This window comes from Pimephales promelas, chromosome 3 (assembly GCF_988280905.1).
Source record: "Pimephales promelas chromosome 3, fPimPro1.hap1.1, whole genome shotgun sequence".
NCBI lineage: Eukaryota > Metazoa > Chordata > Actinopteri > Cypriniformes > Leuciscidae > Pimephales > Pimephales promelas.
Window position 1 is genome coordinate 23686594 of NC_142771.1, and position 27957 is coordinate 23714550.

The window sequence follows — 27957 nt, forward strand, 5'->3', positions numbered from 1 at the left end:
AGGTAACAAGGGAGGAAAGACAATCGCAGCTTGTGTTGCACCAACGTAAATGGCATGAATAAAACAAAACTTACAACGTAGGCTACTGCAATATGTTTAGCATTTACATGTTTTTGTTAATTGTATGCAAATTATATTTAGGTTCTTCTTTGAAGAGCTGAATCACTGGCTGCAAATGAATTGAGACACCATTCATTTACCATTATTAAAACACCTAGGCCTACAGCTTTTATGCTTTAAATTTATACTTCACTGCTGGCATGGTGAAGTATAAATTTAAAGCATAAAAGCTGTAGGCCTAGGTGTTTTAATAATGGTAAATAAATGGTGTCTCAATTCATATATATATATATATATATATATATATATATATATATATATATATATTCATATTCATTTAAACTTGTATGGTAAAAAAAAAAACATGCATTATGTATGCATAGCTCATGCATCAACTTACTATTTGCATTGTTTGTAGATTGCAGATCTCAACCTGCAGGAAGGGCTGTTTTAACTGATAGTCACAGACATAACAATGCTGTGACATAAAATAATTGTTGATTCTTTTTACCGTGGTTGGTTCTTTGAAATGAATGTTTTTTAACAAACGATTCTCAGAAATGAGTCAAACTTGCCATCACTTAAAGCAAGTGTTGAGCAAATTATTACAAGTAAGGGGATCTGCAGACCCCTGTCTCAGACTGGAGCACATTGCCATTATTAAAGTTGGGCATGGAATTTTGACATTCAATAAATGACTATTTATTTATGGTGCATCTTTTTGAGAGGAAAACCCTTTGTCTTATTTTCTCTGACTTTAGTATGCTTAAAACTTTATTATTGGATAAAATATCCAATAATATGCTCTTCACATGCTTAAGCGTTAGGTTGTTTGTGCAAACAGTTACTGTTATTTTAACTTCTAATGAAACACAAAGTTCACCGATTTTAGTGCTCTTATCTCTCTATTTTAGAATAGCAAAACACACACACAAACCTCACACATCAAACCAGAATCTAAAATTTCCAACCACTAGATGAAAAGCTGTTCTTTCTATGAGTCATGATGCCAAACCATGCTGACCACAGTCATAGGATGAGCTTATTTCTCAGAGTATACATTCTTTTATTTTACAAACATCTTTGTCTGCATCTGGGCCTGTGTTTAAGACCTCTTTTGAGTAAATCCCCAAACATGTGTGTGTATATATATATATATATATATATATATATATATATATATATATATATATATCATATTCATTTAAACTTGTATGGTAAAAAAATGGTTGTATGGTTGTCTGCATCTGGGCCTGTGTTTAAGACCTCTTTTGAGTAAATCCCCAAACATGTGTGTGTGTATATATATATATATATATATTCATATTCATTTAAACTTGTATGGTAAAAAAAAAAAAAAACATGCATTATGTATGCATAGCTCATGCATCAACTTACTATTTGCATTGTTTTGTAGATTGCAGATCTCAACCTGCAGGAAGGGCTGTTTTAACTGATAGTTTTAGCCTCCTACTTTGAGCCATCAACCTACTTTCTTTGATTGTTACATTTTGCATATAATTCAGAATGTCTGCTCAGTTTCTGCAATTAAAAAGGTGATAATGGTTATTGTGAGTAAAAAGTTTTGCTTAAAATAAACCACATTCTTGTGACCCATGTTCCAATCTTTCACACATTTGTTTCTTTTCACACATGATGAGTCAATGACCATCTAAGTGTGAATGTTCTCATACCTGTCCAGTGATTGGACATATTATAAATCTTTTTTTTTTTTTTTGGCATAAATATAAGCACAATACAGTGTCAATCTGCTTGTGGGATGCTCTCAGATTATGATTACAACGACCTTAAGGTAAGTGAAAAACAGCCTAAACTCACTTCACTGTGATACTAATAAATACTTAAAAATATACATTTTTTTTGAATATTTTTTTTCTGTTCCTGTAAAACAAAAAAGTTTTGATGATTTTGAAGCTCTAACCGTGTTATTGGTTAGGTTAAGGTTAAGGTACACTTTATTGGCACAAAGGTAAATTTGACGTGCAGGCGCAAAAATACACTGCATCACATAAAACATAGTAAAAAAAACAAAATAACACAACACAAATTAAACAAAAATTAGAGAGAGCGAGAGAAAGAGACTGAGAGAGAGAAAGAAAGGAACAAAATATGTCCCATCACAAATACAAATGGCATAATCCATAACCATAAATCCAAGTGCATAAACTAAAAAAAATACTTATATTGTGTTTTAATTGCAGAAGGAATATTCTTAAACCATTTTTAATTTACAATTTGGCATTCTTAATCTCCTACCCGATGGCAACATTTCAACCTAACAGTTCAGGTGTGTTGTATCATACAGAATTGCATGTGTCTCCCTTAGCATAGATTTTTCTTACAAGGTCTGGAGATAAAAACGATCTATTCTGCTCACGATCTTCATGGCCTTTGAATAAGACGTCCAAAACTGGATTTCAACTGTCAAATTATTCCATGTCACAACATACTGGTTAATTTCTGGTGTATAAAAGTGTGGCAAAATGCGATGTCTTTATTTTTAAATAATAAGATAAGAATAGCAGTATCGTAACTAAATTTCACAATTGTTCATGTTTTTGCTCACACAGCCATTTGTGTACAGTGTGAGGAGAACTGGGGAGCTCACACACACAACTTGAGGGACTCCTGTACTGATACATGATTGAGAGTCAGAAATCATCTTATTAACCATAACAATAGAAGGATTTACAAAGCTAAGCTACTAAAATTAAGGCGTGTATATGTGTAAGTCCTCCAGATGTTTAGAGGCTAAATCAGGGGTCTCAAACTCAACTTAACTGGGGGCCGCTGAGGTAGAGTCTGGGTCAGGCTGGGCCGCATCAAGTATTCCACAAAAATAGTATTCAAGTATTCCAAAAAAGAAGCACAACTGATCCAATCTTGAACTGTTCCTCTGAAGTTGAACATTCCTTTCTGTACATGATTGGTTCTTCGTGAGCTGTCCTTGTCAGTTGAAGTTAATTTTACAAACTTTCTTTGTCTTTTCTTTATAACACATCTTTGTGATACTTATATTTGCTCATGTCCTTTTTATTTTCTTTATACAACACATTCATGATATTAAATTTTTTTTTGGAAGGCACATTTTCTTTTATTATACTTAGGCATTTAGGCATAAATAAGCAAAATACCATGTTTATAATTATCCAACAATTTGCATTTCCATTATATTTTTACATTTGTATTACATATTCAGTATCAGTCACAGTAGCTATATTTGAATTTCCATTATATTTTTTTACATTGAATATATATATAAAAATTTCAGCATCAGTCACATTAACTCTAATCTACGATTTTTGTGGGGGGGGGGGGGGGGTTGCAAAAAGATCATCAAATTATCCTCTAAACTGGCCTTTTTAGGGGGCTTTCCTCTCAGGGTGAATGAGCTTTTTTATAATTGTTTTTTTTTTTCTGACATCTTTGAAAGACAGAAGCAATAATTAATGCATCCTTGGCCAGGATATAATTATAAAATATGACATGATTTTAAAAGTGACCTATAAAATCGACTATGCAATACACTTTAATTTATCTAGTGCTAATAAAATTATTAAGCCTATTTGGAGAGAGAGATGTTTATAATGTGACAATATGTCAGTCATCGTGATTCGTGTAATAAGATGACTAGGCCTAGACTACTTGTTCTGAGCAGGTGTTGTCAGTGAACAGGCTGTAAAACTGTTGTCTACAGACTGATACTAAATAACTGGGAAACTAATCGATTACCTAACGTAACCTCGGTTCTCTCTAGATGAGGGAACGAGTATTGCGTAAGCTAGCTTACGCTACGGGAAAGATTCATCTTACATCAGTCAAGTTGTCATTGTTTTTGTCAAACAAGTTGTGAATTTGTTCGTTGTAACATTAAAACAGGAGATCATGACTTACTTCGTGCTCCAAGTGTGAGCTCCAGTGATTAGTTTCATCTGTGGGACGGGTTTCGGAAGATGTTGTAACAGAATCATTTGAACAATTCCTGGATATGCTTTTTTTCATTGGTTGTTGCGTTAAATTTTACCCAGATACAATAGTGCCCTTTTCTGATCGGCTATTAAGTAGCACTTCTCTTTTTTTGATTGGCTGATACGTGGCAGGGTCGACTGCTGAACTCGACGCGAGACGCGCTTGATTCTCACGTGAGAGCGGCGTGGCCAGAGAAATATGCGGATATTAAATATATTATTAATAGTTTTTCCGCATGAGAAATACAATGTGTGACGGGAGTGTGAGACAAAAGACTGAAACGAGTGACTGTCATGCTCAATGCGTGACACAATAAAAAAAATATTTCACACTGACTCCACATTTAGGGGGGCCACAAGGGGGTCCAAGCTTGTTGTCGCAGGGGCACTGGCCCCCCCAGGCCCCCGCCTAGAACCGCCACTGGGCGTGAGGCAAGAGCACTCTAATTGAAGCGACGCGCTCAGTTTTTCCAGGCGCAGTTTGTTTGTACTTCGCGGTTGTCTATGACTATTAACAACAAACCCAACTATTAACAACAAACCCACCGCAAGCTGTCACGAGACTATCTACTGTATGGTAGCCCATAAGGGATAAAAAAAAAAACAATGTGGCACACACAACGACGGGCCACACTAACATTAAACTTTAATGTCAAGTAGGGGGCCACAAAATATCACCCCGCGAGTTTGAGACCACTGGCATAGGGGAAGAGTCGTGACTAGCTAGGTGATTTCTTCAACGATGCATCGTACGTGAAGCAGCGAGTTATGTCATTGTATGGAAACGCACCCCTGGTTGACACTGCAACATATTAGGTGGCGTTACTGCACTTAAACGCTGGTAGCCACCAGTCATAGAACTGAAAAGAAACGATAAGAAAACACAGTGGCTGGATTCTAAACAGGATATATAGACCTCCGAAGGGCCTTTTGAAGTGAGAACAATCATGGTCGCCATGTTAAAGAGTTGTTCCAAACCAAAGTGCTCAAAACTGGCCACTCCAAAGGGGCCCTTCGAGGATTTCGAAGAGCACAACTGATAAACATTTTGCGCCCATGATTCTTTGCACGGACAAGCAGCAGTTTTTTCTTTTGTTTTTTTTTCTTACTTCCTCTGGAGGTAAACCCTTTGAAAGGATTAGGGCAAAGGGATGAGCCCTTCAGAATGGAACACAGGGAGTGTGTAAATGGTTGATACTTCCTATACTGCATCATCCATACTCCTGCCCTGTCTGTAACCAGACTGTCATGGATCCAATTTTAAGGTTACTTCACTTTTCAATAAAGATCAGGTCCTTTTGATTTCTTTGTGCGTAATTGATAAAAAAAAAAATACTACAGCCTTGATTGTGTTCCATAGTTTTTTAGAATTTGAAGTGGAAAGCTGATGCTCAATAATATCCATCCATCATCCATATGATTCTGCAAGGTAACAATGTCATAAAAAAAAAATCAAATGCTAAAATCTTAAATGTCGATAAAATGTTTAATTATAATTTATAAACAGAAAACTTATTTTATATTAGTACTTTTATAATGAAGAGTCAATAATACACTAATCCCACATAAAGATTTAGTTTAGAACCAACATGTGTGTGTGTGTGTGTGTGTGTGTGTGTATGTACACGTACTGCATATATACGTATATATATATATATATATATATATATATATATATATATGATCACTTAAATTTGATTTTAAAAACCTTGCAGATGACAGGTTAACAATATTAATATTGTTCATAACAATCAGTGATTTTTTTTTAAACCTCATTTTTTATTTATCTATATCACAACAGGATAATATCACACACCCAAATTCGCAATGATTCCTCTAGCTATCCTGTGGTCTGGGCTTCTTTTGCACCTTCCTCCTCCAACCAGCCCAGCGTGCTTTCTGGGTAAAGAAGCAGAGTGTCAAGATGCCGATTTTGCACCAGGATCTGATTTGGCTGGAGAGGGTTTCGACATTACTAAGATGGAACGCCTGGGGACTTTTGTCATCGACATGAGTAAGTGGGAGCTCAAGAACAACACGTGTAACCTGTGCAAAAACCCATTCATGCAGAACAAAAAGCAGAAGCTCCCGGTGTCTGTGGTTGATTGGAGGGCCACCCAAAAGTGCAGCAGGTCAGTATCCAGCTCCGTTTATGAGTCCAGCGAGTCCCTGGTCAGCTCCAGCACCTCCTCTGTAGAGAACAACTGGAAAGTCGGCCTGAAAATAGGCAATGTGGTTAATGATATGTCGCTGATGTTGGCTGGAACTAACTCCAAAGTTGCTGAGTACTCAATGATGAAGACCAAAAAGGACAAGTTCAGCTTCATCAAACAGTCTGCGTCCTGCGAATACTACAGGTAAGACTTAATAGATCACACTTTATATTAGGTGTCTTTAACTGCTACCATTGTACTAAGTGAAAAGAATATATTAAATGTTAGGTACAATATACTTATTGTCTTCGTATTGTATTGCAAACTTTTTGTTTAATGCTATTGAGGTGGGAAGCTGGTAAGGTAGAGACAGGTTTGGTTTGGGTTTATTGTTTACTTCCTGTATGTAGATTTTAATGTGCAGCAACTATTGTCTTCAGCTACAGGATTGCCAGCCGCTTTCCTTTACATCGCGAATTCAACCATGAATTCACGAACCTTCCAGAGACATATGACAACCAAACAAAAGAAAGCTACTTCTCACTTGTTGAAAAGTTTGGCACGCATTACATTGTCCAGGTAAATCAAAAGAAATATAAATGCTTATACATACTGCAAGGTATATTTTTAATTTTTACACTTGCGCACTATTGTTCTTTGTAAAGGTGAAAATGGGTGGAGCTGTGAAATCTGTGACCAGTGTCAAAGAATGCATGGCTACTCTAGAGGACATCAGTACGGATGAGGTTAAAACATGTCTGGACGTCGAGGCATCTGCTAGTGTAAAGATGAGGATCAGCGTAGACACAGCATTCAAACACTGTAAACAGGCCAAAGACAAAAAACTGAGCACGCACAGTTTTGCTAACAGTTTTAGCGACAGGTTTGTGCTTTGACTTATGAGACTGTGACCCCGAATAAAAGACTAGCAGGCTAAACATCATAGTCTGATAATTAGTTATATATACTGTTCATGTGACACTGACGATTGCATTAATCTTAATAATTAATCATTGTAAATCATTTTCAGAGTAATGAGGCTGACAATTTAGATTTACCACCACAGGAATACATTGCATTTTAAAATATAATAAAATAGAAAACAGTTATTTAAAAAATACTGTTTTGTTCCGTATTTTTTTTCATCAAATAAATATAGCCTGTTGAGCATAAAGATTTCTTTCGAAAACCTTCGAAAATCTTACAGACCCCAAACTGAACAGTAGTATATTTTTCATTCATATAATTATATATAATATATATAATATAGAGGTTATTATTTTTCTTTCTTTTTTTGACCAGGTTAACTGAAATCACTGGTGGCCACACCCAAGACCCTTCGCTTCTCTTCTCATCCAGCAATGACCCTGGTGCTTACACTCAGTGGCTCTCCACACTGCCAGAGAAACCAGATGTGATTTCCTTTTCTCTCAAGCCCCTCCATATGTTGCTGCCAGTCAAGAACCCAAAATATGACCAATTACGCCGAGCGATTCGTGACTATATACTGCAGAAGGCCCTTTGGAGGAAATGCTCCTCACCTTGCAAGGCTGGTATTGCAACTAACCCCAAGGAACCCTGTGTGTGCAGCTGTCATAACAGCCCTGGAGTAAAAGCAAACTGCTGCCCAGCACAGCGCGGACTTGCTCAAATTACTGTAACTGTGACAAAGGCGACCGGTCTGTGGGGAGATTACTTCACATCGACTGATGGGTATGTTAAAGTCCTGAGAAATCACAAGCTCTTTCTAGGGGAGACATCAGTGATTTGGAACCAAAACTCACCAACCTGGAACTGGAAGTTTGATCTCGGCCACTTCGTTCTCTCTCAGTTTGGGGGTCTGAGGCTAGAGGTGTGGGATAGAGACAACAAGTGGGACGATGACCTCCTGGGGGCGTGCGACATACAACTTACATCTGGCGTAAAAAGCGACTTCTGTCGTCTCAACCATGGTTTGCTGTACTACAAGACGAATGTAACCTGTGGTCCTAGTTTAGCTGGCTCCTCATGCACAGACTACGTGGGCTCTCCAATGTCTTCCCATCTGGAGAAGACATACATGTCACGACATGCCCGACCCATCCCGAAAGATGTGTTGGTGGAAAGGGGGGTGCTTTTAGATGAGCGCCGCTTTCAGTTCAGTCAGACCAGTGATCCTAAAAGAAAAACCCAGACTTTGTGAAAGCACAATACAAAAATAATTCAAAAACAAAAAATATAATTTTAATAATTATATTTAAAAAAATACACATTTGTGCTTTGCATGTCAGCATTTGCATTTTATAACTGGCCCTTGTTTTCTTTATGTTGATGTAATAATTCTGATGATAGTCCACTTTAGACTTGACTAGAAGTAACTTTGCAAGTACATGGCAACTTATCTAAACTTCAATCCTAACCCTAAACAAAAAAGTCAACTAATACTTTGAGTTAGTTTACATGTTGCAAATTAACCCAGTTAGCTAGTTGACATGTTGTTGAAAAATTACTTTAAGTTAGTACAATGTCAAAATAAAGTGTAAGGTTTTTTCTATATTTCACTGTATTTTCTAATTTTTTGTTGCATGCTAATTTGTGTGGTTAATAAAGCAATGAAAACAGCATTTTAAGTGATTCTTCTAAGTGATTCATGTCATGCATTTAGGTTGCTGAACTGTGAAAAGTGTGTAGGAGGTTAGGTCTAATACCACAAGAGGAACTATGTGACTAACATTAACACTGAAGCACATTTAACATTCAGTAAAGTTGTGATCTGACTAATTTTGTGTAACAGTCATGTTTAAACAATGCACAGGTCAATGTGTCTATGACTGCTCACATGTTCCCCATTGTAGTCCACCGTTTGACCACAGAGGTTATTCAGCACTGCATGGGCTGGGCTATTTAAGACCACATAATTCCTCTGAACTGAAAAACGTCACTCACCCACGACAGATGAGTGTAGTTTTTTTTTATTGGTAGCATAACGGTAAAGCCCACCCACAAACTTAGGTTTATATGTCATGCATAGCCCCTCTCACACATTATACACAAACGCCCGTCAGACAAAACAGAGTAGCTGAAGGTAAGACGAGACTTTTACATCCCCTTTAAAAGAACAGTGCTTTTTTTATTCTCGTTTAAGCTGGTCATCCATGATGTAAGGCCACGGAAATAAGCAATTGAAATTTGTTATTTTTTTAGAATTATTCCTTATGATCCCTGTAGGCGAGACCCACTAAATTATCTCCCAAATTCCATAATCCTAACTACTATACAATTTAATTAACCCTTTTAATGCACAGCCCGCTGTTATTAAAAAAAACCTGCAGCACAAGCATCCATCCTGTTATGACCAGTCATCCTGTTCAATCCTGTCTCGTTAATATTTCAAAATTAGTTATTTTAGGGACTACGGTTTAAAAGAATTATATAAGGTGTTCAGAAGTGTCAGTTACAACAATTCCCTTTGGTAATGATAAGTATTTCATTTTACACTTTTTGAATATAATTCATAATTGTAATGTTTTTAGACTAGGTTACCCTGCTCTCCTGTGACACAATTGATTTCTAATGACATATAGGCGGAGATAAAATATTTGAAGTATATAAACACATTTTTTTCCCTGCATCTTGTTGATGCGAGTAATTATCTATATAATAATTGTGCATTTTGAGTGTGTAGGTTTAAATCTGCTATTTTTATCACTACTGAATGTATAATTTTATAATGCCTTGTGAATTTCTAATAAAAAAAAAATAAAACTTTCATGTTTTTCAAAGAAAAGAAGAGCATCCATACACCTGTCTCAACCCATTTTACAAAGATGTGGGCCGGGCTTGTTGTTTACCTTTTTCTGCCTGTCGTGCAGTCATGCGCTAAAGGTAAACCGAATGAATGTGCACAAGCAAACTTCGCCCCCGGGTCCAACCTTGCCGGAGAAGGATACGATGTGACCAAGATGCAACGCAAGGGAGCCTTTGTCATTAACACAGATGTCTGGAGGCGAAAGGATAAATCCTGCATTCTTTGCATGAACCCCTACATGGACAGGGCAAAGCAAAGGCTTCCCATATCCGTGGTAGACTGGAGACCCAGCCAAAAGTGCAGCATACAAATATCAAGTTCTCTGTACCAGTCCAGCGAGGATCTGATCAGCTCCAGCACCTCCTCAATTGAGAACAACTGGGGGGCGAATTTGGGAATAGATGTTGGCCAAAATAAAGGTTCATTCATGATGGCTGGAACTAATTCGAAACTTGCAGAGTACTCGATGGAGAAGACCAAAAAGGACAAGTTCAATTTCGCCAGTCAAAGTATTTCTTGTGCCTTTTACAGGTGTGGCTTCGTTGACAACTGATTGATTACTTTATTGATTATAAAGGAAACAAATGTGTCACATTATGTAGTCGTCTTCTTTCGCCTCTAACATGGGGTTTCAATGTCTACCAACAGCTACAGGGTCTCCAACAAGCCTGTTCTCCATCCTGAGTTCAAGCACTCTGTAAAGGAGCTTCCCAAGACATACAATCTTGTTTACAAACCACGTTTCTACAAGTTTATTAGCACGTATGGAACGCATTACATCACTAAGGTAATTTGGTTTCACTCTCTTTTCAAAAACTGAAAATGCTTGAACAGTAAAACACAATGCAAGTCAAATCCGTAATTAGAAGTGCCTAGATGCCATTTTTCTGATTTTTCCAGGTAACTCTTGGTGGAAGAGTACAGTCCGTGACCAGTATCAGACAGTGTGAGGTCGCTCTACAGGGCCTAAGTGCGGATGAAGTGAAGAAATGCTTGGATGTGGAAGCAAATGCCAGCATTCTCGGCAAAGTAGATATGAAAGCAGAATCAAAGCACTGTAATGAAGACAAGAGCAAAGCAGAGCACAAAAGCAGCTTCTCCAGCCGCTTTAATGATAGGTGGGGTTAAATAAGGACGCACTATGTTTTGTAGTTCAAAGCTTGTTATATTGTCCTTGCTAACACAAATCAACAGTAGTGATGCACAATGCATCGGTACAATTTCACATTTTATATTTATATTGGCTCTGACATGATCTAAAACGCAAAGTTAATCTTTAAAAACAATGATTTAATAACACTGTTAAATGTAATATTTAGCAGATCTCAAAGTCAGTGTCCATTTTTCATACAGTACATTTTAAAACTACTGATTGAAGATTTAGATTTTTTTTCTTTTTATTTATCTTTTTTTATTTTCATTTTATCTAAACATTCTTAAATCACGATACATTTACTTGAGAAGCAACATGACAAGCTAAGTAAATTTCAAAAAGATGTTTAAAAAAAGTTTTAAGCATAAACTCACTTAGCCTAATTTTGATACATTTAAGTAGATGTATCTTGCTTTAAGTAAATGTATCTTGATTTTAGAATGTATAGATATTTTTACAGGAAAACAAGACAAAAATTCAGAGTAAGAAAATTCACTTTTTCACAGTGAACATGAAAAAAAAAAGATTAGACAGAACTTTAATATTGGTGCATCCTTAATAAGCAGATCCCGAGTTATCATTGTTTTCTATTCAAAGGCTGACCGAGGTCACTGGAGGTCACACCACAGAGCCCGAGCTCCTTTTCTCCGGAGGAAAAGATCCGGCAGCGTACAAAGAATGGCTTGCATCCCTTCCACAAAACCCAGATGTGCTTTCTTACTCTCTGGAGTCGCTACATGAGCTGATCCCCACCAAAGATCCAGTGCGCAAGCACTTGCGCCAAGCCATTCATGACTACATTCTGGAAAAGTCCCTCTGGAAGAACTGCACAGAGCCTTGCAAAGACGGCGTCAAAGTCAACCCAAACAATCCATGTGCCTGCACTTGTCGCAACAATCCAGGGGTCACGCCAGATTGCTGCCCATCCAAGCGTGGACTTTCTCGGGTCAAGGTGACAGTCGTGAGAGCTGAAGGTCTGTGGGGTGACCAAACCACAGCGACAGACGGGTACGTTAAAGTGTTCGACAAACATAACGTGGAGATCGGACGCACCAATATGATCACGAATAACAATTCGCCCTACTGGGGGAGGACCTTTGATCTGGGTGATGTTGTCCTGGCAGAGAAGGACAAGATGAAACTGGAGGTGTGGGATGAAGATAGTAAATGGGACGACGATTTGCTGGGAACCTGTGAAGTAGCCATAAAAGCAGGTGCGAATGTCAATTTCTGCAATTTAAATCATGGCCTGCTGTTCTACAAAACAGAAGTGACATGTGGCCCAAGTTTGTCTGGCCCCTATTGCGCAGAGTATGTGGGTTCTCCCATGAACTTTCACCTGGAGAAGGTATACGTGTCTCGAAATGCACGACCCGTGCCAGCAGAAATGCTAATGAGCAAGGGAGTGCTTCTGGACAGACTTTATGTATATCAGAGGACAAATTACAGCGCTAAAACTATTTTGTAGTAAGCATTGGCTTTTGAATCTGATTATGCGACGACTGTTCTTGTATTGTGTGCTTGTATTTATCACATAAGTAATGTAATTTAACATTTCTCAATATTAGAGACATTTCACAATACGTATTTATTACCTGCTGTCTTTATTGCTGCATTTCCATGCTTGCACGGGCAATTTTTCAAAAACACATCATATACATTGTAACTATACTGTGTTATTATGCTCTTTCAGTCTGCACACTGTATTATTTATAATCATTTTTCATATGTTTATTGTGAGTTGCATGATTTCATGACCTTCACTATGATGATAATTCATCTTATTGATGACTAGTGAATGATGTTCTATAACTAAAAATGTAATGCCTTGTGTCAATAAAAGCTCAAAAGGCCACACACCATCTGCTTGGAGTCATATTTGTTTTGCTTTTTCTGACCCATCTGCTTTGTTTAAAGGGAAAGTTACACCAGAAATGAAAATTCCGTCACCATTTACACAACTTGACTTTCCTTCTTCGACAAGACATAACCTGTATAATGTATAACCTGTTTTTGACCATTCACTGAAAATGGGTCCAAAACAACACTGAACCGACTTCTATTCTGTTTTACTATCGTATTTTTGACAGATTGGGGAGAGAAAAAAAGCGAAACAGGTTTGGAATGAGTGACATGAGTGCGAGTAAATGACAGAATCTTTATTTTTCTTTCTTTAACAATGGCCCTGATTCATTTTTTCTTAAATGGTGTCTCACCAGTGTGACACAGGATGCTTGTTGTGTGGTTTTCCTGTAGACGGATGAGAACTGTGAACAGCGTGTATACTATTATGAGAGCTCACAAGATTATCACGGTTATGTTATACTCTGTCATTGTGTTACTGTCTCGCTTTGAGAGCTTACATAATGTTTAATTTGATAAGACAAAAAGAAATGTCCTCACAAATAAATCAAAACCATCTCTTGGGTTGTTCTAATGCTAATAGCGCAGGTTCAAACCCCATCATCACCCATCATTTTTATGACATCCTCAATGATCATATGGTTGTCAAACAAACACTCAAATAAGGAGTCAAATAAGGAGGTGGACTGTGGAATATTTAGTGTTTCATGAGAATTAAAATAACAGCCAATGAAATGCTTAGCATGTTTTAGTAAGATACAGAGACACACAAGGACATGAAACACTCCACTGGACAAGACAAGTAAACAGACTGGGGGAACATCCACAAACATCAAGCGACATAACAATAAACACCAAAAACACACATACACACAAAACACACACCAAAATAAAGGTAAAACAATATGCCAGACAAAAACATGTCACAAAACTGCACAACAGTGAGGAACACTGGGCAAAAAGGGGCCAAAAAAGACTGACGAGGTTAACAGCATGGCCCAGGAAATCAACCTAAAAAGGCAGAGGATGAGAAGTGACGCATGAGAAAGAATAGAAGACACAATATACCGAGTTAAGAATACAGATCTTCTACATCATCTACCTTTGTACCCATTCCCATACATGCCACTAAGCTTGCTTCCATCTTTCTGTCCTATAGAAGAAAGATTGAACATAGTGAAACACTTTAGATAAGCTTGTTGGTTAAACTGAAATGGCCTCAGTACTCACCACCATAGGACCCTTGACCACCAGTGCTTAGCGCTGCTGCATAGCCTGTGCCTAGAAACGATCAGTCATCACACTCGCTATTAGTCAAAGGCTTGTATTTTAGTCAATGATGTCTGCTAGCCATTAACACGTTAGTGGAGAAATTATCAAGAAAATAACACAGACAGGTGGTCAGTTATAAGTCCATAAAAATTATTGAATTATTTAATCAGTCAATATGAGATATTTAATGCATATACTATAACATTTTTTTCAGGTTTTTGAAAGAAGGTTCTCTTATGCTCACTAAGGCTGCATTTATTTGATAAAAATACAGTAAAATCAGTCAAATATTATTGTAATTGTGAGTCTGATTTAATCCTGTGATGGCAAAGCTGAATTTTCAGCATCATTACTCGAGTCTTCGGGGTCACACGATCCTTAAGAGATTATTCTAATATGATGATTTGTTGCTCAATTAACTTTATTATCAATGTTTTTTAAAAATATTGTGCGGAAACTGTGATTCATGTTTCATTATTGGATGAATAGAAAGTTCAAAAGAACTTTATTCATTTGCAATAGAAATCTTATGCATCTTTGCTGAAAAAAGTATTAATTTCTTTCAAAACTTTTGAATGGCAGTATAAAGTGCATGCTAACTTTTTCTATTTTTACATTTAAATTACCTTTGCTGTCATCTAACACTCACGTAAAGCTAATATTTAGAAAAATCTTAATTTTCAGTTTGAGATGCCTTTTCAGGCAAAATGGCACAGAGTTTTAATCTCGGCTATTGATCGGTTATCAGCCATAACAGGGATAAATCAAAAAGGGATAAATCCCTAGTGGTCATCTAATAATGGACCCATACAGGTGAACAATATTTATTGAGCAATTTTGAGTTACTTGAATAACTCTCCAAGTCAATAATAATGCAATTCTAATGGTCACCTAGAATTTAAGAAACAAATAAGCAAAATGTTCATGCTTACTGATCTTTATATTATATGAATCAAACAAAAATGCTCATATTCTCACCATATTTAGCGGCTGTCTTCGTAACATCAGCGCCCAAACTGAGTTGCTCAGCACCAAAAGGATAACCGGTGTCAACTGTGGGTAAACATATTTATACCTGTATTACAATCATTCAGTCCAGTTCTCTTGCCCTCTTTTTCTTACCAACTTACCATCAATCCCAGCTGCAATGACTGGTGCGCTGTAAGGATTCTGGCCTACAGCTCCACCTGTACCAGTAGAAGTTTGTTATATAAGGAAGAGTGACTTAGGTATGAAATATCATAAATATATTTGCTAAAACTCCACAATGTTACCTGCTAAAGGCTCCATTGCTCCACCTGTACCACCTAACAGAGACAGACCATCTTTACTTCCTTTTTTATAAATAGTTCATATAATGATCATATTTGGTTTATCCATAAACTGTATTATCTTGTTTAAATCATCTTCGTTTCTTTTTCTCACCAGGCACTTTCACGTGCAAGTCAAATCCTCAGGCAAAACATGAAAAGCTGGGATTTGCATGTTTCATTTGAATAACAAACATGTGTGATGCACGTACCCAGACCAGTGTCTGGCTCGAGGGTTGGTATACCTCCATATGTAGTTCCACCATAACCACCAGTCTTGCCTTGAGGGCCAAGTCCAGCTGAGACCACAGGCTGCCCTCCGTAAGGCAAGGATCCGGCAGCTCCAAGCACTCCACCAGCCCCTTTAGACAAATCAGAGGCATAACAGGATCAAGAAACCACAACAACACATAAGGCATATCTAGACAAAGAAAAACACACATAAATTATCTTGACTGAACACTGAGCATTTGAGCTGGAAATATTATATATTATACATAAATATACTGGATATATTTAATATATATATAAATATACTGGATATATATATATATATATATACTGTATATATATATACATAAGGCAGCACAACTGTTTAAACATTGATAATAATAAAAAGAAATGTTTCTTGAGCAGCAAATCAGCATACTGACTGTTTTCTGAAGGATCATGCACTGAAGACTGAAAAACATTCAGCTTTGCCATCACAAGAATAAAATATATTTTAAATAATAATATTTCACAATATCACTGTTTTACTGTATCATAAATGCAGCTTTGGTGTGCATAAGAGACTTTTTTCAGAAATATTTTGAATAGTCTAAATAGTGTGTGAAATAATGGTAGTTAAATGAATTCGTTTGAATTGAATAAATCGAATTTTTGATTAATAGCCAAAGTAAATTTTGGATGTTTTTTTGGATGTCTTTTTACTTACCGTACTTTCTAGACTTGGCATCAGTACCCAGGCCGGGGTTCACCATCATCCCTGGACCTCCGAGGCCTCCAGCTCCAAAACCTGCCAGAGCAGACACTGCGAGTTCACTTCTCATGCAGAAAAAGCTGTTTCTAGTTAACACTTGCTTTTCCATTCCTGTATTACACTATTCTAGTAGAAAGTTGAGTTGAGCATATTACCTTATTAGTTTAAAAAACATGTGCAAAGACAACCTCTGCTCTCTCTAGTGGTAAGCTATGGCAGTTCAGATACTTCAGTTACCCAGATTAAGCTTGATGAGGTTATTTTCTACAATCTTGAGTAAAATAATATTGTGTGCAGAGTGGACAGAGTGAATTAAACACTGGATGACAGGTTGACATTATTGAATGTATTGAATCTCTCTTCAGTGTGAATGCGATGTTGTTGGTTCGACTAACAACCTTCAGCCTTACCAGCTGCACCATTCAGGCCAATATTATCAGCTAACACTGATGGGTAGACAGGTCCTGTAACATAATTATAATTGTCACTCAATTATAATTATGCCTATAAGTTAGTGTGACATTAGGACACTCTCGTAACAATCCAGTCTGGCTCACCTCCCCCGTAACCGTCGGCTGTGCCATAAACATCACTGCCATATCCATTGCTGTAGCCTGTTGAGAGAACAATATTCAATGCAACACTCAGTGCTGGAAAACAGAGGTAAAGTGATAAAGTAACACAGGAAGCACCTCTGTGTTTTCTCAGTCAAAGTCAACCACTTTGCAACCAAGATGATTCGGGGAAAAAAATGAGTGTGACATTTTGGGTGTTTCTCGCACAAACAAGCATGCACATGCTTCTGCAAGCAACCAAACGCAGAGGTCTTAGAGGACTCGCCTCTAGAGCGGCTCTTGGTTTTGTGCTGAACCAGCAGCTGCTGATCCGACCACACTCGGGGCTTAATGCATCAGTGCACCAATATATGATGATATTACATATAGATTCACTTGAGTACAAACAGAGACAAGAACAGCTATCTGAAGAAACACATGGACGTTGTTTACATTGTCTACATAAGCGGGAAAGACAGTAGTTGTCACATTTGTGTTTTACTTCAGTAAATATGTATGGGTGTAAGTGTTTGGTGTTATCTTGAGGACCCCCTCGAAAATGAGATGTTCCATCTCAAGGGGTTATCCTCCATTAAAATGATGATGAATGACCCAAAAATATTTTAGGGCATAATAGAGTGCATACAAAGTTCAAAAGAACAGCACTGATTTGAAATAGAAATATTTTGTAACATAGAACATCTTCACTGTCACTTTTAATTATTTTAATGTGTATTTATATAGCCAGCCCTAGTGGCAACTTTCCAGTGTGACAACTAGCCCTGGTCTCCTTTATGTAATGAAAATACACATTACTTACCTATTTGCTTTCCCGCTCTAACTCCCTGTGGATATCCACCAACCCCAAGACCTGCTTCAGAAAAAAATAAAAGTTAGCTGTTACCAAAATATGATTATAGGCCTACTATAGCATATATTTACAAGAATGAGCCTTCTGGGAAAGAAACAATATTTTACAATTTCTACATACCTGCTCCATAACCGTCAGAAAAACCAGCTCCAAGATAGCCAGCAGCACCAAGGCCGTATCCTGTGGACAAAACATGATAACTGTAAAACTTTGGCCACTATTTTAAATATACTTTAATAAAAATCATAGTTGTCACAGAATCCTGTGATCATTCAGGGGCCTGTGGGTCAGAATAATCATGCAAGATATACTTCACAGTGTGACTAATCCATACATATGGCCTGTGGGAGAAAAATAATGCAGCATGCATTGGACACACATTAGCGCAGAGGTAGATATAAAGATAAAGGCTCATGTGAAGCATATAAAAAGAAAAGTGAACAGAAAAAAGAATAGCTCCAAGAAATAGATGGATCCAGCACACACACACAAACCCTTCTGAAGAGCTGTGCTAGAGAAAAGCACACATAGACCTGCAGCTGCAATGAGTCCATGATGAGGGGTGGATTTTCCAGTCCACAATACCTAACACTCTAATGTGTCATAGGCCATATTTTCCTTTCATTTAATGATGGTTTGAGTTAGGTATTGAGTTTAGACTGGGGAAAACACCACCTCATGACATGCATTCAGCCATAAACCGGTGACATTTTAATATGGAAGACGTTTACCCTTATTGGATGGCTTGGTGCCCTGTCTGCTGGGCAAAACTGCTCCTGTATTGTATCACAACAGTGGTTTAACTCAACACTGGGAGTCCAACATACATAGTTCCTAGTTTCTTTCCCTCTTCCTTTACTTTCATGCACATTGTAATTCACATCTATTTACAGCAACTTTTTTAACCGATTACTTATAGACACTTAAAAACTCGGTTTATTGACAAATACAATGAAGGCTTTACCATTGTTTATAACTCCTTGTCCATTAGACATATCTGCTGCTGGACCATAGCCTAGAGATTACAACAGTAGTTACCTAAGTACAGAATCTTTTATGTATCATTTGATCCATAAACATCTACATTACCGTTCAAAAGTTTAGGGTCAGAGTCGTTTTACAACTGTTTTTATTTAGTAAAGACACATTAAATTGATCAGAGAGTGACAGTAAAGACATTGTCACTTCTTTGTACAAAACATTTGTATTAAAAAATGCTTTATGAACTATCTATTCATAAAAGAATCCGATAAAAGCAACAAATCACGTTTTCAACAAAAATATTAAGCAGCGAATCTGTTTTCAATTTTGATAACAATAATAAACGTCTCTCAAGCATCAAATCATCATATTAGAATGATTTCTGAAGGATCATGTGACACTGAAGACTGGAGTAATGATGCTGAAAATGTAGCTTTGCCATCACATTACATTTAAATATATTAGCATAGAAAATGGTTATTTTAAATTGAACTTTTACCATATTTTTTTGTTGATATGGCAAGCATAAGACTTTAAAAAAATCTTACCGGCCCCAAACATTTGAACGTTATTGTACAAGGAGAAAAATCTAAAATCTGATGTGCTCTAATTGCCATTAATTCAAGTAAATGCTATAATCTAAGCTAATGGAGTGCGTTTACCCTTAATTCGAGCCCTCAGCCCATTGGTCACTCCTGGTCTTGAGGGGAAACCTATGGACCGCAGCTACAGTTACTACAGTATGTACCTTCCATTACCATATAAAACTATAAAATTGCCAAATACTTGAACTTTATACTTGCTTGAACTGTATACTAACTATACTGTACATATCTGACCATTTACTACAACTATCATATTAAAACAGACACGCTACAGTAATTAATATCATGCCAAAACCAAGTCACACATACATCTGGGATGAGGTTTACCATTGGTTATAGCACCCTGTCCATTAGGGACCCCTCCATGACCATAACCTAAACATCACAACACCAGTTAACGTTCGCTAACAAGATACTATCAACACAGCAGCTGCCAATGATGCAATAGCATAGAGAGATGGTCTGCAGGAGAAAAACCAAAGAACATCAACAAATCTCAAGGCATAGTGAGGTAACAGAGAAATACCACCCAAAAAAATACTGTAAACAAAAATTCAGAACAGCAGATATTTTTATAGAAAAGCTATAAAAAGCATGAAAGTCACACATGGAAGTACTGAGGTTTACCATTGGCCCTCTCTCCCTGTGACACGAGCTGGCCACCTGTAGGCCCAGCACCTGTGAATACAGACATATCAGCAGGAAGCAATGATTTAAAGGGTTAGAATGATAAAAAAAAAAGCAACATAATGCAAATAGCACATAGTAGTGTTACCTTGACAACAATCGAGTTGAAGCAGCATGATTTCTATTTTTTCAAACACATAAAGTTGCATAGGATATCGATTCTGGATTTGACAAAGATCACTAATGTACGACAGTATACCTCTATTGTGTCATGGCCACGAGACAAGAGACAGAACGCAAAGATGGATAATACAACTCTTGCACATACACTACAACAACATAGACACAACAATGTGATGAGTTATGCTATCCTATGGGAAGCATTTGATTCAGGCCTGCAATACCTGCCCATTCAAACATCTGTTAATGTTTCCTCCAACTGTTTTTGCATAGGCAAAAGAATATGCCCTCTGCAGACTGGACAATAAAACTGAAACCTGAATCTGAGAATCTACATCAGTGGTCTTCTACCATGCTCCTGGAGACCCAATGTCCTGCAAAGTTTATTTCCAAATACACCTGCCTGTTATTTTCAGGCGTTTATGATTGGTTGGAGCTAAACTCTGCAGGACACTGGGTTTCCAGGAACAGGGTTGAAGACCTCTGATGATGATGAAGATGAGTCCTTTTTATGCTCCATCACTTTCTAAACCTTCAAAAACAGCAGCACAGAGAGAGTGGAGTCAGGCTCAAACGTCAACAACACAAGTCAAGAAATGCTTAAATGAGCATTAAGCAACCATAAAACAACATGATCAAAGACAAATCTCCTTATTACAAATCAGAAAATCAAGATAAATTAAATTAAGTTTTAAATTAAGTAAATGCATCTTGGACAGGAAGACATGATAAAAATACAGAGCCTGGAAGAAAATAATTTCTTGCAGGCCTAAATTACATAGGCCTACCTTATTTTATCTCTTCTTTTTTAGGTAATAATTTCCTAAATCACTTCTTATATTTACTCTCATGAGATTATCAGTTTAGTGACAGTATAGATGTATAAATGTGGATTTTGATATTCTGTGAACAGCAAAAATTGCAAGAAGGAATGAATCAGAGACGATTGGTAGGTTTACCCAGTTTTGATGGCTCTGAGCCTTGCCTTTTGGGTGTGCCAACTGCTACACCATATCCTGAAGATCACAAAATCAGTTTAACAGATTTGAAACACCAAATCTGGAAGGGGGTGAGCCTTTTGTTTTCTGGCTACAGTAAAAGCATACATTACAACACTGATTAATGGTCAGCTAACAGAGAAAAGCGAACATTTTACCATTGGCTCTCACACCTTGCCCAGCATAAACCTGCCATATCATACAAAGCTGAATAAGCTTAGAATGCTAATTACAGATGCTATTGCTAAGCACAAACAAGATTACTGCAATTAAACAACAAACAAAGAAAGTGGCTCAAATGTTCCAGAAATACTTGTCATAGCATCGTTTTCTTAGGGTAAACATTTAAACATTTAGATGTGCACACATAACACTGAAAAACACCCATGAAAAATACGATGTGCACGTAAAGAAACAAACATCCACAACCACCTATATGGCCTATAACGGCACCTGATTGCACGTATATATTCTCTCACTATATCGACCACAACACTATAATTACTTTTGAGAGGTTGGGGCATATATGCAAGCATATAGTAAAACGATTATAAAAGTATGTAAATGATTCTAAAAACAATTAAGTGTCGACAAACAATGCAAATTAATCATATCGGAGGTAGCCTATTGCCAGGTGACAGCGCACATCAGTGGCACATAAAGATACTGCAGTGCAGTCAACAAATGAAAAAAAAAATGCCTACTTCATTTAGCATTTAAAATTTAAGGTCAGCAGCTTATTAAAAAGCACTAAAAGTAATATTTTATTCAATAGCTATTTATTTGATGAGCGAGGTCATGCAATGTAGTGCATAACAAGCAATGTCAAAAGCAATGTCATTCATTTGAAATAGGTTGATCCAATATGAAATATTTTTTAAATTAGGCTACTGCAGATTTATTTTTTATTTTTTGCACATTTATGAATTTAACATTTATTAAAGGGATAGTGCACCTCGTCAATTACTCACCATCATGGCGTTACAAAACTGTGAGATTTTCATTAATCTTTGTATTGAAGAGCTTTCTGTCACACCATTGGCAGATACGCAACTAAAACTTTGACAACATAAAAAGTTCATAAAGAGATTTTAAATTTAATCCATATAAATTCAACGGTTTATTTTGTTTTATATGATAAACAAACTGAAATAAGGCTTTTATTGACATATAAACATTGATCAGCAAAAATAAAGAGAAGCTCAACCAAACTTGCTTGACGCGCGAGCATAAACCTCTTGCGGAAGCTGGGTAACACGGCATTGTAACTCATTGGTTCTTGCTGAAGCTCAAACATACTGCGTAAAACACGAAAAAGAACCTCATTGGTTCTCTCACGTCAAGCGAACATGCTTGAGCTTGTTTATCACAACTGATATGTGAGTTGATGAATGTTTATGTGAATAAAAGTTTAAATTAAATTAAATTAAATCTGCGATTTGAAATTGGAGCTAAAATTTTGACTAAACTGCCAAATTCAGATTAGTTTTACAATCTCTTTATCATATTTATGACAAAGTTGTAGTTGTGTAGCCGTCAATATGAGGGACAGAAAGATTTCATCAAAAAATATTTTAATTTGTGGTCCGAAGATGAATGAAAGTCTTATAGGTTTGGAACGACAGAATTTTCATATTTGGGTGAACTAACCCTTTAAAACATATATATTTTAATTAAAACATTGGCCTATATTTTTCTTAAAATAATAGTTTTCAATAGTAGCTGTTTGATTAATCAAAAGAATTTGGGTTACCCTGAGGGGTTAAAGGTTTCACCCCTCAGATTGCATCCAAATGTGCTGTACCTTAATTACTATCATGAGTGAAAAAAAAAAAAAAAAAAAAAAATCTAGCATCTGGTGACAAATTTTCACTTAATCACAAGAGTCCCATTACTGCAGAAATCTGAAATAAAGAAAATATTATTTGAAAAAAAAAAAAAAAAGATCCAACCGCTTCCTGAAAAAAAAGTGGATAAAGCTGACCAGTTGCTGTAGCAGCCTCAGTAAATGACGAAACATTGTTCAAATACCTGAGTTTTCCATAATGCTTCAACAGGGAGAGTTTACATACCGCGTCCAGCGCCGGGGTATCCTCCTGCACCGTAACCTGGCAACAAGACAAGAGAGATGTCAAGATTTCAGAAAGAAGAAATAAATTCCTGTTTAGTGGAAGCTGACACATAAACACCCACTCCCACACGACATCATCAAAAATATGTCACCTAATCATGGCAAATGGACAGCATCCTGTATGTCAGTAGGCTATGTGTGAAAGATTTTAATCACAGTGCAAGGTTAAATTGTGATTGATTGGTCAGATCAGATCCAATCTGCTACACAATGTTTGGGTCAGACAATGATGGCATTAAACTGGAATGTGTCATATAATGTTTATTGAGTTTTGAGGATGTTATGGTGCACACACTCACCAAGCTGTGCTCCATAACCATTACTGGTATAACCTAGAATATGTCAAAATCAAACAGGAAATAAGTCTGCTGCTAGAGTAATTGTGTATCCTGAATACAAAGCAAATGAGCAGCTCTCACCTCTTCCTCCAAGCTTCCCTGCTGGATAACCCAAGGCTGCTCCCAGCCCATTGCCTAGGCCATACCCTGTTCCGAGTCCCAGCCCGGCAGCTCCAAGGCCGGCTCCAAGGCCAGTTCCAAATCCAGTTCCAAGGTTTGCGGCTACGATCAAAATAGTAGGACCATGATGGTTATGAATGCAAGAATATAAGATGTAGATTTTATGGTTATTTAGGAATGACAGTTTTACCTCCTCCATAACCGAGTGTTCCATATCCTTGTTTCAGGCCTCCTCTGATCGCAGTGGGTCTGTATGCTGATGACAGATATATCATAATCTTTACACATATGGAGCCCATATGCACATGATAACCCAGGCATGCTTGCATGCATTTTACACTACCATTCAAAAGTTTGGGGTCAGTGCGCATATGAGATTTCTTCAAAATGTTCAAAAATCTTACCAAACCCAAACTTTTGAAACTTTTTTGAAACTGAAATTATAAACCTTTATTGATTTATTGATTCTCATTTTCATCTCAGCTTGATCAGAGGTTGATGGACTCACCACCTGTCTTTCCCGGCCTGCCCGCCCCATAGCCACGGGCTCCAAGAATACCAGCCACTGGACATAAGACAGTACAGAAATGAAAGAAAGTAAGATAACATGACTGTTGTACTGATGTTGTACTGACACAAGCAAATTGCTGATTGGATTCAACAGGGTCCATCAGATTCAGGCAGACAGATTTACCTCCAGTCTTTGCGCCGATACCAGGACCTACAAAGAAGTCAGGATTGGTAATGAAACTCATTATCTGATGACATCTAACCCTCTGTAATATCTCACAGATGCACCACATCTACTGTATACACAAATGAAAAATTACAATATACCTCGACTCGCCAATCTTCCCAGGGCTCCTGCCTGTGGTCTAACACCTTTAAAACAAGGGGAATAAAAACTGTGTAAATGCAATGAGCCAAAATAAATTGAAATAAAGAATAACCATAGAATACTATATTATTCAGGCATTTACCACGATGATACCATGTTTTCTGGCAAACTTTTAAGTACTATGTAAATACATATTTGTGGCACATGAATATGATATCAATGGGTCGACGATTACAATCAGATAACATTAATATACTATCACAATATGCTTTTTAATAAGGTCATAAGGTCATAAAGCAGTGGCATGTCTAAAAAAAGGGAGGTCAAATAGATTTCGTCACTTCCTGATGCACATGTTATGTGTGTACAGTACAAAGCTTGACTCTTTTTGTCTACTCTTTGAGACTCCTGTTTAAATTCTAAGAATCGGCCTGTAAAACTTCCATGGTCGAGAAAAGGCGCCATCTAATAAGAAATTAGCAGGTCAAATTTCCCCCCTCTCCTCATTTTTGGAACAGGCCTCCATTGATGCTCAAACACTGTAGAACAATGTGTACTGACTGTGTATGGGTCGAATAAAGTCCGCACTGGCAGGAGGTCGACACATTTTGACCACCACTGTCACGTAAGCCCAAGGTTTTGATCTTCAGACATGAAATACGAGCGTTCAAGTTGCGGCCAGGTTTATGGAGGCTGGAGCGGATCCTGCAAACTCAGACACGTCAAGCCGTGACTCACTTCCAGAGGTGTTTTTTTCTCTCTATTTATCAGAGCTTTCAGACATTTAACACACAGTCGCTGTGTGCATTTGATGCCGTCATTTTCTAGACGCCTTTTAGTCTGAGGAACAAACATTCTTGACTGTTGGCTTAACATTTGATGACATGATACCATCATATAACCAGTATCATGCTGACTGAGATAACAGTGTCCTAAGAGTGGCCCAGACTACATGCACTGTAAAAAATTATTGTGATTTTAACGGTAAAAATGCTACAGTGAAAAACTGTTAATTTTATGTAATTTTACTGTAAAATACCATTAAATTTACAGTTTTTGAAATTAAAAAAATAAACAACTCATTGTATAATTTACAGTGAAAAAACGTAAATTGACATTACCACAATTCCCTGCGTGACACTTCGCATTTGATGTATTTTTGCAGAAATAACTTGTTTCTTCATAGTTTGCGTAGTCTTTCTAATCTTATAATCTAATCTAATTTTCTAATCATTTATGTACATTAGGGTTTTATGTGACATTTAATGTTGTTAAATGAATGTTTATTGCCTTTTTAAAATTTCATGTGTGTTACCATGATGGATGGTGTTTAATGTTTGAGTGAATGACACTGTGCAGCTTCTATAAATTGATAATAAGTTAATGCGACTCTTATCACTGCTGCGATTGTTGTTTGTCAGTGTATTACAATTGTAAAAAAAAAATTATGGTTGCCCTTTTTTTAAAATAAAAAAAAGGTAGACAATTTATCATTCTATCAGATAATGAAATACGGTTTATTTCTGTAAATTAAGTTAAGTCTGTAAAACCTTGTTACTGTAAAGTCTTGAAACTGTATTTTATACGTAAATTTTACCGTATTTTACCGTAAATTGAACACATTCTTTTTTTTCACAATACATTGTCTGTCAAGTATTGATATATACCATTTGATATTCTATTCAAAGTGCAAACAAGTAGAAAGAAATGCCACTCACTTTTGATATGTCAAACAGCTACTTTTCTCATTGTTGAGGTATTTCCAAGAAAAACAGCACAAGCACTTAATTCACTGATTCACTAGAATTCACCAGATTTCATGATAGTCATCAAAGGACTGGTAATATTATATGGGGAAAAGGATTAAGGATTAACCTAACCCTTTCTAAACGTAAAATTTGTATTTTTAGTTAATAAAATCAATCAAACATAGTGCAAATAGTAGTATATGCAAAACTACATGATGTTTAATTAATTCATGTTAAAATTTAAACCCCCCAAATTTTCATAGTTTTATCATATAACATTGGCTTTGAGTATTATCTGTTTAAATATGTTTTTAGCACACAGTAAATCTCAATAAAAATTCAAAAAAAGGTTAGTGTTACTTTTACAACTTGTTTTTGTCAAAATATTTTGTTTCAAATGGTATGCAAACCGACCCCCATTGTGACAAAATATAAAATGACGTTAGTGGGTGAGACATGCATACAAATGGGTGTTAAAGTGTAATTGCAAATTTGAATTATGTATAGAATACTATTACCTATATGTACTACTATAGTAATTCCTTAATTCTTTTGATTTGATTTTAATAGACCTTTTGATGATATTCCATGAGCAAAAGCATTGAACAAAAGTCTCTGCACTTAATGACACATATATGTAATGTTCTGCTATACAATGCCAGTTAAAATGAAAAAAATATCTATTTTATCAGCAACCACAACCACACATTATATTTGAAGCCAATTAAGGGCCTCCCTCAAAGTGCATAATGGAGGGCTTGACATGAGTCAGAATTATAACCGTACAACCAGAGTTACCAGACCGATTCTTTTCCATTATAAGGAATATAGTCCATTTTCAAATTAGAAATGTCCCATTTTTAGACATAATTACAATGATTTGACCCCATGTGTGCTCAAATATCATTACAAACCACTACACTTCTTTCTCCCCACTCCTGCATTCACAAATTCTCCTCGTTTCTCTATCATTCCATTTCCACCCACCTTCAAGCCTCTTCAACAAGCACTTTAGAAGATGCATCTAACTTACCTCCTTGTATGGTGTTCTGTACCAGCCACAGGACCAGTGAGGTCTGCAGGAGTGCCCGGACCAGCATGTTGGCAGACAGACAGACTTGGCGACAGCGGACAGTCAGAAATGCACACAGGTGAAGTGAGAGTCAAGCAGCCTTAGTTGAAAGCAGCACCACTGGCCAATCTGCCCGCCTGGCCTTCATTTATTGTCTGGAAGCCCTTGTCTTTCCTCTGACCAGCCCTGCCCTCTGCAGTGCTATTGGGCACCCCTGACCAAATCGCCTGCCCTTTCTGCCTTTCTTTCACTCCTCGTCCCATTCTCCCTCTTTTGCTCATGCTCTACCAAGCTTGAAGAAGACAGCCAGCTTCATCCAGATGTT

The 27957-nt window shown here is 36.9% G+C and overlaps 3 protein-coding genes across 4 annotated transcripts; 2 read left to right on the top strand and 1 right to left on the bottom strand.

Moving 5' to 3' along the window:
• Nucleotides 1–1822: 1822 nt before the first annotated feature.
• On the top strand, nt 1823–8798 carry prf1.9 (perforin 1.9). The gene is made up of 5 exons (XM_039685637.2): nt 1823–1873; nt 5851–6406; nt 6643–6781; nt 6868–7085; nt 7505–8798. Exons 2-5 carry the CDS (start codon nt 5877–5879, stop codon nt 8382–8384), a joined length of 1767 nt encoding a protein of 588 aa, XP_039541571.2. The 5' UTR covers nt 1823–1873; nt 5851–5876; the 3' UTR covers nt 8385–8798.
• A 386-nt stretch (nt 8799–9184) lies between these two features.
• On the top strand, nt 9185–12999 carry prf1.1 (perforin 1.1). 2 transcript variants are annotated; one of them, XM_039687050.2, is made up of 5 exons: nt 9185–9266; nt 9965–10520; nt 10638–10776; nt 10890–11107; nt 11740–12999. In XM_039687050.2, exons 1-5 carry the CDS (start codon nt 9200–9202, stop codon nt 12608–12610), a joined length of 1851 nt encoding a protein of 616 aa, XP_039542984.2. In that variant the 5' UTR covers nt 9185–9199; the 3' UTR covers nt 12611–12999. The 2 variants fall into 2 exon arrangements, with proteins under 2 accessions (XP_039542984.2, XP_039542985.2); XM_039687051.2 differs by having other exon boundaries at nt 9243–9266; nt 9970–10520.
• A 914-nt stretch (nt 13000–13913) lies between these two features.
• LOC120489863 (uncharacterized) lies at nt 13914–27730 on the bottom strand. Its single transcript, XM_039687053.2, has 25 exons — nt 27594–27730; nt 24812–24856; nt 24669–24695; nt 24483–24539; nt 24165–24230; nt 23936–24076; nt 23816–23848; nt 23458–23493; nt 20208–20258; nt 19890–19955; nt 19638–19688; nt 18959–19009; nt 18726–18770; nt 18115–18174; nt 17944–17994; nt 17127–17183; nt 16980–17033; nt 16525–16605; nt 15800–15949; nt 15552–15584; nt 15408–15464; nt 15256–15330; nt 14236–14286; nt 14108–14158; nt 13914–14016 (listed from the first exon to the last, which is right to left on the bottom strand). The coding sequence occupies exons 1-25, from the start codon at nt 27658–27660 to the stop codon at nt 14012–14014; spliced, it is 1461 nt and encodes a 486-aa protein (XP_039542987.2). The 5' UTR covers nt 27661–27730; the 3' UTR covers nt 13914–14011.
• Between the last annotated feature and the right edge of the window lie 227 nt (nt 27731–27957).

Coding starts and splice junctions, on each gene's coding strand:
- prf1.9 (XM_039685637.2), top strand. CDS start 5,877: ATGATTCCTCTAGCTATCCTGTGGTCTGGGCTTCTTTTGCACCTTCCT. Junction 6,782..6,867: donor GCACGCATTACATTGTCCAG/GTAAATCAAAAG, acceptor TTCTTTGTAAAG/GTGAAAATGGGTGGAGCTGT. Junction 7,086..7,504: donor GCTAACAGTTTTAGCGACAG/GTTTGTGCTTTG, acceptor TTTTTTGACCAG/GTTAACTGAAATCACTGGTG.
- prf1.1 (XM_039687050.2), top strand. CDS start 9,200: ATGTCATGCATAGCCCCTCTCACACATTATACACAAACGCCCGTCAGA. Junction 10,521..10,637: donor ATTTCTTGTGCCTTTTACAG/GTGTGGCTTCGT, acceptor GTCTACCAACAG/CTACAGGGTCTCCAACAAGC. Junction 10,777..10,889: donor GAACGCATTACATCACTAAG/GTAATTTGGTTT, acceptor TGATTTTTCCAG/GTAACTCTTGGTGGAAGAGT.
- LOC120489863 (XM_039687053.2), bottom strand. CDS start 27,660: ATGCTGGTCCGGGCACTCCTGCAGACCTCACTGGTCCTGTGGCTGGTA. Junction 24,540..24,668: donor TATCGGCGCAAAGACTGGAG/GTAAATCTGTCT, acceptor TCTTATGTCCAG/TGGCTGGTATTCTTGGAGCC. Junction 16,606..16,979: donor TGGCCTGAATGGTGCAGCTG/GTAAGGCTGAAG, acceptor CTGCTCTGGCAG/GTTTTGGAGCTGGAGGCCTC.